General features: G+C 38.8%; 1 protein-coding gene across 2 annotated transcripts in view; it reads right to left on the minus strand.

The window, feature by feature from the left end:
- LOC131777818 (proteasome adapter and scaffold protein ECM29) overlaps window positions 1-13,139 on the minus strand; it is a 39,904-nt gene that overhangs the window by 5,132 nt on the left and 21,633 nt on the right. For both annotated transcript variants that reach the window (XM_059094168.2, XM_059094170.2), the window contains 25 exons: window positions 12,957-13,058; window positions 12,320-12,523; window positions 11,521-11,580; window positions 11,283-11,337; window positions 10,673-10,787; window positions 10,137-10,178; window positions 9,111-9,228; window positions 8,557-8,645; window positions 7,902-7,983; window positions 7,162-7,241; window positions 6,509-6,614; window positions 6,031-6,078; window positions 5,505-5,626; window positions 5,169-5,202; window positions 4,824-4,898; window positions 4,429-4,482; window positions 3,699-3,758; window positions 2,959-3,048; window positions 2,796-2,862; window positions 2,363-2,454; window positions 2,112-2,178; window positions 1,281-1,412; window positions 884-946; window positions 184-312; window positions 25-107 (listed from right to left, as the gene is read on the minus strand). In XM_059094168.2, coding sequence (XP_058950151.2) covers window positions 25-107; window positions 184-312; window positions 884-946; window positions 1,281-1,412; window positions 2,112-2,178; window positions 2,363-2,454; window positions 2,796-2,862; window positions 2,959-3,048; window positions 3,699-3,758; window positions 4,429-4,482; window positions 4,824-4,898; window positions 5,169-5,202; window positions 5,505-5,626; window positions 6,031-6,078; window positions 6,509-6,614; window positions 7,162-7,241; window positions 7,902-7,983; window positions 8,557-8,645; window positions 9,111-9,228; window positions 10,137-10,178; window positions 10,673-10,787; window positions 11,283-11,337; window positions 11,521-11,580; window positions 12,320-12,523; window positions 12,957-13,058 — 2,169 coding nt within the window. The remainder of the gene's footprint in view (window positions 1-24; window positions 108-183; window positions 313-883; window positions 947-1,280; window positions 1,413-2,111; window positions 2,179-2,362; window positions 2,455-2,795; window positions 2,863-2,958; window positions 3,049-3,698; window positions 3,759-4,428; window positions 4,483-4,823; window positions 4,899-5,168; window positions 5,203-5,504; window positions 5,627-6,030; window positions 6,079-6,508; window positions 6,615-7,161; window positions 7,242-7,901; window positions 7,984-8,556; window positions 8,646-9,110; window positions 9,229-10,136; window positions 10,179-10,672; window positions 10,788-11,282; window positions 11,338-11,520; window positions 11,581-12,319; window positions 12,524-12,956; window positions 13,059-13,139) is intronic.

The raw sequence follows: 13,139 nt of genomic DNA on the forward strand, positions 1-13,139 counted from the left end.
TTTTTGAGAAACACGCGCACTTACTTTGCCCGTCCATGTTCTCCCAGATAATCCGCTGACCAGAGAACTCAGCAATTTACCAAGGTTAGGTTGACAAAGAGAGGAACCTAGAAAACAGAAAGGTGAACCTCTGACATCCAGCAAGGTTCATTTGTTAAAATTCGTAACAAGCGACATCCTTACCTAGCTTTTGCGCTACGGCAGAAATCGTTACGGCGGCTTGGGCCCTAGTTGCCCATGACTGTGACGTCAAAGCTGGACACGTGATTGATACTATTTCATCCAAGTACAATCGAATGCCTGCTTCGGTACCTGACGAAAAAGACAAAAACAAAAAAGAGAAATGATAAAATCAACACTCGAAAACGGCGAACAAGTTGGCAATTTAACCTTTCTTGATTCATACAACAAGCATTGAAGACACGTATCGTACAGGTACCCGCTCCTTTTTTTTTCCTCACTTCCACTATTGTCAGTTACTTGTCACTACAATTCGCACCTATTAAACTTCTTACACTTTGAATTTCTACCTCGTCTGTAAGTCTATCCGCATTTGACATCGTTTAAAGGTTTTCCTGTACTTTGCACTGTCAACAGTTCTTCCTACGTTTGATTTTTTAGCGTTAGGCATTGCTAAAGTTCATCTGCGTTTGCCCGCAACTCGTTTTTACTCGCAGCAACACTTGACTGAATAACAGCCGCCCTCTACCTGACACTGTTTAGTGTTAATTTGGTGTCTCAAGATTTAATGTTTGCCCGTGGTCCAGTTGAGATTAGTTTATTGCTATTATCATACGGTGTTGCTTTAGACTAGTCATAGCTTTAAGAATAACCAGCATTTTCGCATAAATTTGCGCAACCACAAGAAAAGCAAATCACTTACCTGGTGTGTTCTCGAGCCAAATCTCCTCCCATAAGGAGTCGTTGGAACTTGAACTGCTGCTTGCTGTAAATAAACATACTTCATTAACCTTTACTCTACGGCGCTCTCTGATAGGTGTAAAAACTTAAAGCTACCCTCTCACCCCAATATCGTTTTCGCATGAAACCACCCCCCCCCCTCCCTTTGCTTTTTTCTTTTTGGTTCTAATCGACGTTTCTAATGACAATTTTTTTTAGTTTTACGATGCTTAATACAGATGTACAGCTCTGTAAGAATCACCTGGCAAATCATTCATCTACAGAACGGAAAATTTCACTTTACATACATTTGTTGTCAAATGGTCGTTTGTTCCTGTAACTTGGTAAATCAGAACTACCCAAAAATATTCGAAAAATACCTGTTGCCTTCTTGCCGTGCATGGCAAAAAAGACCGCGGGAAGGGCCTTAGCTGCGTGACGTTTCAACACATCCGGGGAATAGCGTGACACAGCTTGAAGAGCAATACCGCAAGCTAACCTCAAACCTTCATCTGAAAGCAAGTGTTTAAAATAACAGCGTCTTTAATTGATTTTATATTTAATACTAAAAAATAAAACTTGGTGACCGGTTCTAAGGCAGCGTAGAAGAAGCGATAACGTATTAGCTAACACGATGGACTGAGAAAAAAAGACTGGTTTGATGCCCTTGCTAAGTCATTGAAATGTGCTCTTGGGCGAGACACGCTAAGAAATAACAAGACAATTTTAGATGAGTCTACTAAAACCTAACACACTTTTAGGAGGTTTTTCCGAAACCGATTTAAAATCCCCCTCTAAGGATTATCTCTCCTTAATAAAATAGCTTTGCTCTAGCTATGTCTATTTTTCTCCCAGGTAGTTGTTAGGTTTGTGATATCGTGCGTTGGGTATTTTGTTTATGTGTGTTTCTGAACCAAGCACGCTATTTCATTTTCAGTGATTCAGCTCCTGGTTAGCCTTCTTTGTTTTGTTTTGTCTTTTAACTCTCAAGGAAGACTGTGCTCCTTTTTGCTTTTTAATTCGCTTACTAAAGATTCTTCCCTTTGTTGTTTGTGTTGGGGTATAAAAGATTAAGTAGTTTAGAAGCAGTCATTAAAGACGATAGAAAGTGTGAGCGAGAAAAAAAACGGCGATTACGTTGGTCAAGGGAACGACATGGGTTCCAATGGTTACGCGTCACTAAACTTGACTTAAAGTAAACCAACATTTACCTTCCTTTTCAAAATACCATTTATTTATTTTATCGAGAATTTTCTCCACGGTACTGTCCTTTGCGACCTGTGTTTAATCAAGATATAAACATATGGTCACAATTACGTGGCAAACAATAATTACTAGGAATGTTCGCTGGTGGACAAAATAAGAATTTCTTCCTATGATAACAACATCAATATTCTACACTAGAACAATAACAAACATGTAAAGAACGACATTGGATTTTTTATAATTGATGTGGGTTTACCTTGACCAGATGACCTATAGCTGTAGCGTAAGATTTTCTGACGGAGGCGCTGCGATCGCTCAATCCAGACGACAATGCGTTGAGGAGTTTCGCTGTAGATTGACACAAAAAAAGAAAGACACCAATTAAATAGGATTTTCGATATATGCAAAGTTTCTCTCGCGTAAACTATTTTGGGCACTATATCTTATTCCCCCCCCCCATCCCCTCTCTTCTCTATAATCAGTGTTTGCTGGCTCATAAGTGACGTATCCTGTACATCAAAACGCTTTATTACAACAATGAAAGTCGAAGGTTTGGTTTTGTTTGAAAAAGGTTATGTTCGAGACTATGAAAGCAATGAACAAAATACTACGGTAACATCAAGCGTAAAAAGTAATGAACGTTAGAACAAAATAATTACTTTTACTGAGATTCGAAAACTCAGACTTACCAGCCCATGGAATCAGTTCCTGGGGGCACTGCATAGCAAGAGAGACGACGAAACTAGCACATCCTGCCTAAAAAATAAAATCAATTACAAGTTACCCCTTTTTGAATATAAATACATAAAACTAACAAGGTGTGAAGACAAACATAGAGAGAAAAACTACTACCTTTGTTCCCAGTCCAATTCCGGTTCGTAAAAGGTCGGATAGTCTGGGTACGAGTTCTGGGAGAACTGTTTCGTCCACATATTGCACGCACTGAATTATAGAAACAAAAAAGTGAGCGAGTTTAGAGGCTGATATGGATATTAATGGATTAGTCAGCTCGACATACCGTCAATGCAGATAAAAATGAACACAACTCAATTATCAACCTGTGAAAGTAATTGATGCCTGCAGCCAAATAAGCATCCTCATTTGATAAATAAATTTTGCAGAGTTTCACTCTTAACTAAAAAAACGTGGAACATTGGAATGGCTTACGGTTCATGTTATACTCCCATCTATTCAAACGTGTAAAAGGGTACAGTTTGATTTGCACTGACGGAAGATTTTCGGTAAACAAGAATACTCAACTTTAACTTTGGCCCAAAACTTTAGTAAGAGTCTATTCTGAAAGCTGAAAAATCTTTTTTTTAAGCCAAGGCAAACCTCTAAGGTGTGCCAGGATATCTAGACCTGGATAGCTAATTCAACTTAGAAAAAAAAAAAGAGAGAGAAAAAAATTTCACAGATTTCTATCTTGGAAATGTGACGAAATGTGACGAAGTTCGAAAGGATTACGCAAAAATGTCAACAAATTTGTACAACAAAATGTTGAGAATGTGTTGCTCGTCTCTGGTAAAAAGTACGTGAAGTTTTAAGAAATACTGTATCTGAAAGGTATTAATATTTTGTTTAACATTTACCATGTTGATTGTTTCCATCATAGGAGACATCTTAGAGGCAGCAATTCGTACTCCTTCAAGCTGAAATTAGAATGAGGGCATAACTATCAATTCACCAGTGCTAAGGAGTTGATAATGTAAACAGCCCTCCGTATAGAGTTTCTAACGCTGACGTTTCGAGCGTTAGCCTTTTGTCAGCTTTACAAACTCTTCAAGGTGGCCACTTTACATTATCAGCTCAGTTGAGGAAACCAAATGATCTTGCGATATTCCCACCGACGTAGTACCACAGTTTCCTCAAAAACTATATTCTAACCGAGATTTGACATCAGACATTAGTTTAGTGTTCATAAATAAATTTTAAGAGTTTGAGGACAAAATCATCAGATTTCAAATCCGTTACGATGAACCAGTTTATCCAGAGGGATGAGGTTGAGAGGTTAAAATATGTTAAGTCAAATTCAAAATGTTTTTCTTTATTTTAAAGCCTTATAACGCAACTTCAGATAAAATCATTGTTGCATGAACAGTGTGGTATCAGCATTTTGAAACTTTCCGTATCTCTATGCTGGAATGCGTAACTGGTAGTCAAAGGGCGGCTATACTCTGTGATGGCATTTTTATCTAAGTTACTCTATGTGTAATCTACATTTGTGATTTGAGCTGCAGTCAGATTAAACACAGTATACCAACATATCATTGAACTAAACTCGATAAATAATGAGCGAATTCTAGGTTTTTACACAATTACCTTCTCTTGAACGTCTTCACTTTTATGCAGTTGCAGACTCAAGTAGTTCATCGACTGTTTGAGCAAAATAGGAAACGATCGTTAGATTTTCTTATGTTTCTTATGTTTCTTATGTTTCTTATGTGCCTTTGACGCTTAAATAAGTCTGAGCCTCTCTCTAGAGTGGCCACTGTCTAACGCTTAAAGTTTGCAACCCGTTCCCCACTCCGCCATCCCTCTCTGAAAATCAAAAAGCCTCCGGGCGTGTATTTGGGCGCTTACGGGAAATTGCCGAAGCAAAAACACAGTAAAGCCAAGCAGAATACACCTTACAATTTTCTTTCCATAAAAGTCTATCAGTACGTTGTCAGATACAGACTGTATTGCTGGGCTGGCATAAAATTCAAATTTCAAACCTGGTCTTCCAAGCCACTGAGTGACTCCAGGAGAGCGATTACCAGCAATGGAATGTGAGGTTTTAGCAGAGCACCCTGTGGGAAACGAAGACATTTGATAAATAAATAGCTATAATCGAAGCCAGCTTCACTGCTTTTTAGAAGAGAATATAACACTTTCCCAGTATAGTTACAAGATCTGTTCGAAGTCGTTTCCCGCCATAACTTAACGTATCCGGCATGGGTCAAATTTTTCCCGCCGACACATCCACGTGAACCATGTTATTGAAATTGCGACGGTTATGAGGAGCTAAACCCCCTGACATTAGAATATCTAAAGACAAAAGAGCGCACAAAGGAACATACCGCATTCTTGCTGATCTTCACTATTGTAGAAAGACTGTACCAACAAAAAGAAAAGAAGATTTTGAATTCGATCCGTTTTAACCGTTTAACCTCTAAGAATGACCAGCATCTAATTTCTCCTTACAATATCACCCCAGAATCACACATAAAGGTCATGAGAATAAAGGAAATGATCATCAACTAGAGAAGCTATTGATTATTAATAAAATTCTCCCTGTCGACACCCTAGAAAATGTATAGTTAATAGTATGGAGAATATGATTACTGATGGCGTTCACGACGAAATAACACTGTTAACTAATCTATCAAGTTGTACTAATTGGATTACGCCGTTACCTTACAGATCTGACCTCGTCTGCACTGTTCGCCACTCCCTTATGTAACAGAGTTGGAAGGACTAATGCGATTGCTGTTTCACCAAGCTTGCCTTGATTTACATCACAAACACGAATAGACACCTGCACAATCAAGTCAAATTAAGAACTCAATGCATATCCCCCATAAACATAGTTTCCACTGATGTCTCCGCTTATTATTATTTATAAATTTATAAATTATTATGTCTCAATCGTCCCCGAAACCGTCGAGAGTCCAGATAATCAACACACTCAGAGAAACACTGGTTTCCATTAAATCTCCTCAAATGCCTAGCAATTGCTCAATTTAATCGGGAGTCGTTCAATAATTGAAATTAACTGATATTGACCGTTTATTTTGAGTCAAGGACAACTGTTATAGAAAACGAGTTACTGAGGAACAGACTAGCAGTCTGTAATAACGTAAATTTCAAAAGATAAAAGAAGTTATCCATGCCAATCAAGTTCTAAAACGAAATGACGATGACGTCACCACAAATTCATACCTTACTTAGGGTCCTACACGCTACTTCGGCTGCCTGTCTGACAGATTCCTGCAAAGTAACCACTGAGTTTTACGTTCCACTTCTTTACATTACTCCGGATGCTTTTCACGGCAACCCGGGCGAAGTCATTTGAAAGAGTAACCTTTTGCAGTAAAATGTTAGCATTTACAAGAAAAAACAATATTCAAGGGTGGTTATTTTCTTGAAAATATATATTATTTTGGAACCCCAGTCTAAGAAATTCACGTAATCAGAGCTTTCAATAGCTTTTCCTCTAAGCGGCTGCAGATAGCGTAATAGGCAGTTTCGCCGTTAGGCAAAACCCAAACACGAGAGCCTGCTCGCTGGCTCAACAGACGGCGGTGAGAGGTCTTACAGGCGGAGGTCTCGTAACCGGCTTTTATTGAAACTCATGAGTAATTCGCTTAACATGGAAATCTAGGAGTTTTTCTGCCATAAATCTTCATTTATTACCAACCTTTATGTCATCTCGTGCTCTAAAACACAGCTCCCAAAGCTTGGGGAGAGACTCGAGCATGTCCTCTACTGATCGACCGCTGAGGAGATCACTGAGAGCCATGCAACTGAAAATAAAAACAACGATGAGAACTTTTTAAACAAAATGCGAAACACTAGACAAGTAAAGGGAATAGAAGGTAGGGCTGGTAACGGACAATCAGGCATATAGACAGACCGACAGGAAATCTAACCAACCTACTGTAAACAGAAAAGTTCAGTTTTTGGTTTTCTTTTTGTAACAGTGTCTGACTCATCTTAAAGTTCTGATAGATTTACTACCATTATTTGAGCGCTTTACGACATATTTCATAAACAGTAAACAATAAACTTAAAAATCAATTTTCGGTGATGCCATCGCTATTTGAACCCTCACAATTCGCAGTATTATCCGTAAAAAAAACCCCTCCAAAGCTGAAAGTAAACTTTAAACATATGAACAAAGGGGCTAAGTTTCTTAAGAAACTATGGTGCTGCGTAGGTGCAAGGTATAACAAGGTAATTTGTCTGTTGTTAACAGCCACCGTTAAGAGTTTCTGAAGCTGACATTTTTTTCCTCCTTCGCTGTGACGAAAGGCTAAAGCTATAAGTAAATGATCTTTGTTTTTTTCCTACCTGGACTGTCTTACCCTCCATATGTTACTCTCTAGACTTGTTTTTAAGTCTTCTAGTATTTCATTCACGTATTTATCCACCTAAAACACCAAATGACATCAAAACTAGGAATGGGGAAATTTTGAAAGCGTGACTTTACTCCAACGGCTAGCCCTATCGTCCATATTTAACTGGGTGAACTGTCCTCAGAGGACAGAGCTTTTTGAAAAGGCCCTTCAGACCGGATAAAATTCGAAGAAACCCCACTTTGCGTTTTAACTAAATTAACGAAAGAAAAACGGATTTAATAGTGACACATCCACTTAAGGCTCTTAAAATGCAAGCATGACTGTTCAAACTTCCAACTAAGTTAATATGCAATAGGTAAATGTAACTAAGTTCCTATCTCCAATCAATTCCAGTATACAAGGAGGTGTTTAGTCATTCTGTTAAGCATTCCTTTTCTATGGATACGCACTGCTGAGGAAGCTGTAATTACCGCTAAGTGAATTTGATTAGCATACGTTGCAGTTTTCTTTTTTTTCTTTTTCTCCTCAAAGTCAAATGGGAGGAGCGTGAAATTAAGCGGGATACACGAAAAGGAATATACTCCAAAAAGGAGGGAAAAAAAATGCCCTTCAATTTTCCTCCTTTGAACTTCAGGTTTTAACACAACTCCCGCTTAGCTTACGCTTCTTCCCTTTGTCTTAAAAGAAACAGAGAGTGTTTTGCAAGCTAGCCTACGACTTAAATAAACCAACCGTTTTCTTTGTCTCTGGTACGAGAGCAGCCCAGATGCTGGTCATTGCTTGTTGTATTTTCATATTGGGATCATACTGGTACCTGGAAGGTAGAATTACAGGATAATTCTTCTCTATTCCCACACACAACACACTGCGCATGTCACATATGAACCTTGTAAAGGTGACAGAGCGGAAAAATGAATGCGCATGCTCCGCTACTCGAGCAGTTTGAGATTTCAGGGCCACGATTCTTCTTCTGCAAATATAAGCTGACGCGGTTTTTCCTCCGGGAACTCTTTCTCCGGGCGGTTTGCCCACTGAGGCGGCGATGACAAGAAGCGCTAAAGCAAGAACAGGTGCTACGAAATTCGTAGTCATGTTACGGCTGCTCCGCTTCAGTCACTAAATTCACACCTGTTACCACAGTACGTTTTATGTTGAGCGAGATATGTGACTGAGATCGTGAAAAGATGAATGAATTTCTTGTAATACCTTACGGTGTTCAACATTTGTCCAAAGGATGAATTAAAGAAACAATATAAATATTCTATAAAGAGCATAGCCATTACACGGTCCACTGCTTCACAGCATCAGAGACCTCTTACGAACACATAGCCAGAAACAAAGATCGCATGTGAAAATACTTAGCATGAAAAAAGTAATTTATGTTTACCTGAACAACTTTGGTACAATCTTAGGAAGGTATGGCTCCAACTGCTCTCTTGAGTGAGCAGCTATGGATGAAAACCCAAACGTTGCACCCTTGGAAGAAAAGAAGAACAAAAACATAGAATTTTAATTTTCTGTTTTCTGGATGTTTCGGGTGGTCAGAGAACGTTTGACCTGGTTTACATGTAATTGCCCCGATTGCTTGAGTATCACTCTGGATGATTGGGATCTAGACGATCGGTGATAACCAGGCCTAGGCAAAACCCAACAATCGTAAAACAACCTAGACATGGTTATCGCCACGTAGCTTACGCGGAGGTTTTCATCGGTGCTGCTTCACGGGCATCTCGTAAGTGAATAGAGGAGGCTTCCCCAACCATCGCATGCGTTATGAGAGGCCCGCGAGTTGATCGGTCAACAGTGCTCGTGGGAGACTGCTCACAAGCGACTCGCCGCCTCCTAGGTATTTAGAGAGGCACGAGCCTATGGCCTCTGACGTATTACATTAATCAAAAACAAAATACGAAACAAAACCAAACTGTTTAATTCATACGATACCTTCCGGGAGTTCCAAAGAGCGTTTTGATTTGCAAGGTGCATAAACTTGTAAACAAGGTCTGGCTGGTTTAGATCACTTGCAATGGAACATAACTCCTTGTAGGTGGAGACTCCGCTCCTGAAACGTCAAGTGAGATGTGAGGAAGAACATAATAACATGGCTCGTTCGTTAGTCCTGTCTAATTTCTGTTAATCCGCCATGGCATTCATCCATAATTAGTACACCATACCGCAAGTACATAACATGGTGTGTGCAGTTACATTTACGCTGTTTATCAATAAAGGGCAAAATTACTGAGCGATGATTGGTTGAGAGAGAGGGCATTTTTTTTCTTAATCGAGGGCATTTTTAGTAATCAAGAGAGGGCATGATTACCTGTTAATGATTGGCTAATCCGTTGCATTGCTAATCCGTTGCTTCCCAGATAAAAATTGACTGCGCGCGTGATTTTCCTTCGTATAAATTTTGCCCTTTATTGATAAATAAGTAATCCCATGAGACCTCGTACTATTAAGGATTAATTGCACTTGAGTTTTCAAAATTTTCCAAATTGCCCTCGTCGCTTCGCGACTCGGGCAATTTTGGAAAATTTTGAAAACTCTCGTGCAATTAATCCTTAATAGTACTTGGCCTCATGTGATTACCTATACAAAGCGTGCTCCCCTCTAGTTTGGCTACGAATTGCTGCTAAATTTTCCCAAAATTAATGGATGAAACTAGCGAAGGATAGTAAGCAATTATTGGATGAGGTTAAGTAAGATATCATTAATTATCAAAACCGAGGTCTGAGTCAGATAACACAGAAACGAGGTTTGATCATTCATAATATCATGCGAAAGCCAAATTCGATAATTGTTTTATTGCACATTTTTTCTGGACTATTTACGTTAAAGTTCGTTAATTTTGGATCGTTTCGAGAACAATGATGAAAGAGATGATCCAACGTGTTTTGTGTCCATCAAAACTTCGACAGAATAACAGTGACGATATCAAAATCGTTATTAATGGCAGAAAACACCCCCTACCCCTCAGAAAACTTGGTTTCACCGGTGACGTACTGGACTGACCTGAAACGAAGAAGACAAAAGAGTTTTAAAAACGAGAAAAGAAAAACAAAAAAAAAAGCAAAGAAAAAAAACTTTGCAACTCCACTGACGCTTGAGGAGCTTACAAAAGTCTAGAGAAGTTATTTGAGCCACGTTGCGGTTTCTTTTTCTCTTTTTTTTTGTTTGTTTTTTTTGTTTGTTTTTTTGTTTTTTTGTTTTTATAAATGGCGAGGTTCACAGTCAAATTTTAAGCATAATTAAAAACACTTTTTGAACAGTTACGTTACTCTACGGAATCTCAAGAAGGAGCATACAGCTCATTCTCATGTATTCTATTTCAGTTGCAAAACTTGATCGAGTATGGTGAAGATTACCACGGATTAAAATTTGCCCCACTGGAATGTAGAGGTTAAATTAATTAAGATGCACAAATCATCATCTAATGCTTATAGCTCCTTTAATCTCAGTATCGTTACAGAACTGCTCGTTAATTATTAACTCAGTTAAGTGCTCACCTCCTACCATTCGTTAGCGTATCAACCAATAGGGAAACAAGCTCTTTCTTGCTCTCTCCGTCGCCATGTTCGTATACTAGACCCAGTCCTTTCGAAGCTACTTCTTGAGTGAGGTCTGGAAACAAAATGAAAAAATGCGAGTTTAATAATAATAAACTACAAGTAAACAAATTCACGTGACAAAAGTGACAGGTTTTTTTTGGGATGATAACAGGAATAATAAGCAATAAACACAGGCCACAAGCTAATAGAAAAACGGCTTTTGCAGGCGCAGTTAAGGTAAAGGTTACTTCGTCTAAGGCTTTCTGAAAATGAGGTATTCCGCATTTGTTTTTGCTTTTGAGACGTCCATTTGCATCGTGACAAGGAAAAACGAATCACCTGTTTCAATATTTTCTTAATTTCTATCTTTTTCTGACATCTAATTTCTCCCTACAAAATCACCCCTGAATGAAACATTAGGGTTATGAGAAATTAAACAAATTCTCCGTGTTAGCACCTTAAGAAATGCATAGAGAACAGCACGGAGAATAAGCAGACTAATGTTCGGGTGTTAAGGATTAAGATATCAGATAAGTAACACATCAAAGCGTTCAACGCGTAGTCATACCGTCTGTTTCTGCCAACATATTCATGAACACCATTTGGATTTCTTTAAGGTTTGCCTGTAAGAAGAAAAAAAGATTATACAGCCTTTCACAGAATACACCCAAGACTAGCAGAATTAAAATTTCGTAACATTACCTCTTTTATAACCAAATATAGATCCTCAAAAATGGAAAAATAAAAAGATAATAATAGTTAAAAAACATTGAGAGAATCATGATCAGTGGAACAAAAAGCCACACCTGAACAACTTTGTGATTCCCAGAATACTTCACAAGTGACAACAGCCAAATGCAAGAAGCCTGAAAGAGAAAATTGCGGTTATGAAAGAGCTTTTAGAGCGAGTGTCGTCATGCCAAACACAAAGTAATCATGTAACCCACAACGAATAACTTGATACACGAGGAAACAATAAGAACTCAAATTAAAACAAGCAAACTGCTGCAAACGAGTGACACCGCAAATAATTTAAATGTGGTTTTGGTTCTACTCTCCCAGACGTAAATAACTGGGACACTTCCCCATAACAATGTCTATGATGTTCTTTCACCCCTCTCCCCAGTCCACTCTTGTTAACTGCCCATGTATCTAAGCCATCTTGCTGAGCAACATTGTCTTTGGGAGTGTAATTTGCATCCGAGGGGGTGGAAAGGAGGGACCGAAATTTCTACACAAGCCAATCGCAAAGCGCAAGGAAGAGGACTAAATGCAGTTTCGGTTTACTTTCAACTCTAAATTGAAAATTGCTGTATAGTTTAAGTAGATAATAGCTTCAAGGATCGTTCAAATTTCAGGGGTATGAATTTCTGTAATCATTCATATGCAATGCATGTGTGCAAAAATTGCGACTTTAATTCTATGGATTTATGACTTTCTTCAGTCAGAAAAACAAGCTTGTGAATTCTCATATCAATTCAAGAATTCCAGACTTAGTAAAAACTGTCCGTGACCTCCGCCTTTTTTTTTTTTTTCAATAAGTGTCACTCATCTACAGAAACCTAAGGCTTGGACAAGTCTGAAGGTGGATCAAAAGAAACATACTTGTCTGACGTATGGGGTGGGACTGGTTGCATATTTGTTGATAATCTTCTCAGTAAGTTCCTGCATGATCTCATCTGTCTTATCACAAGCAGTACTTGCAAGTTGTTCCACTACCCAAGGATCACGGGCAACCTGTGACGTTCTGCCTGCCCCTGCACATGACAGGGCCTCCCCTATTGTGAACTGCACTTCTACTTGCCGGATCTGTTCAGTAAGGAAACAAAGACTAGTTGGTACTGTCTTACTGTGACAGAGCTTTTCGATTGAGCGTCATTAAACGAAAACAAAAGTAGTGAAAACGGTAATTCAGAAGAAGTGAAAATGCCCCAAAAGCGTCAATGAGAACTAAAAGTAAGAACAAGTAAACAGCTCAAACCACTGGAAAATGCTGACGACCAATTCCTGTTTGGTTGTAGTTCGCAACTAATTGGTTGAAAAAGTGGCGCAAGTTTTCTGTTTTACAATCACTGACCAAAGTAAAGCGAAACCAGTGCTATTCCGGATTTCTTTTGACATTCAATTGAAATTGGTTCTATTGGTTTAATGTCAAAAAGGAACTAATTTCCCATTTGGGATAAACTCGGTGCTGAGAATTGTGGGTTTCGGTGATCAAAATTATGCATGAAGATAGCAGCACCTTAGCAGCTTCACACAGGCCATCAATCAGTTTCTCATGATGCGGGAAATTTTCATCTCCAACCATAAGAAAACCAAGGGCATGGGCGGCATGTTCCTTGACCTGCCAATCAACAGTCCATCAATTAGTTTATCAATATTCACATGTACCAAATTTACAAGTCACGACTCAAATTGTTTCCTT

The sequence above is a fragment of the Pocillopora verrucosa genome, chromosome 12 (genome assembly GCF_036669915.1).
Source record: "Pocillopora verrucosa isolate sample1 chromosome 12, ASM3666991v2, whole genome shotgun sequence".
Classification (NCBI taxonomy): Eukaryota; Metazoa; Cnidaria; class Anthozoa; order Scleractinia; family Pocilloporidae; genus Pocillopora; species Pocillopora verrucosa.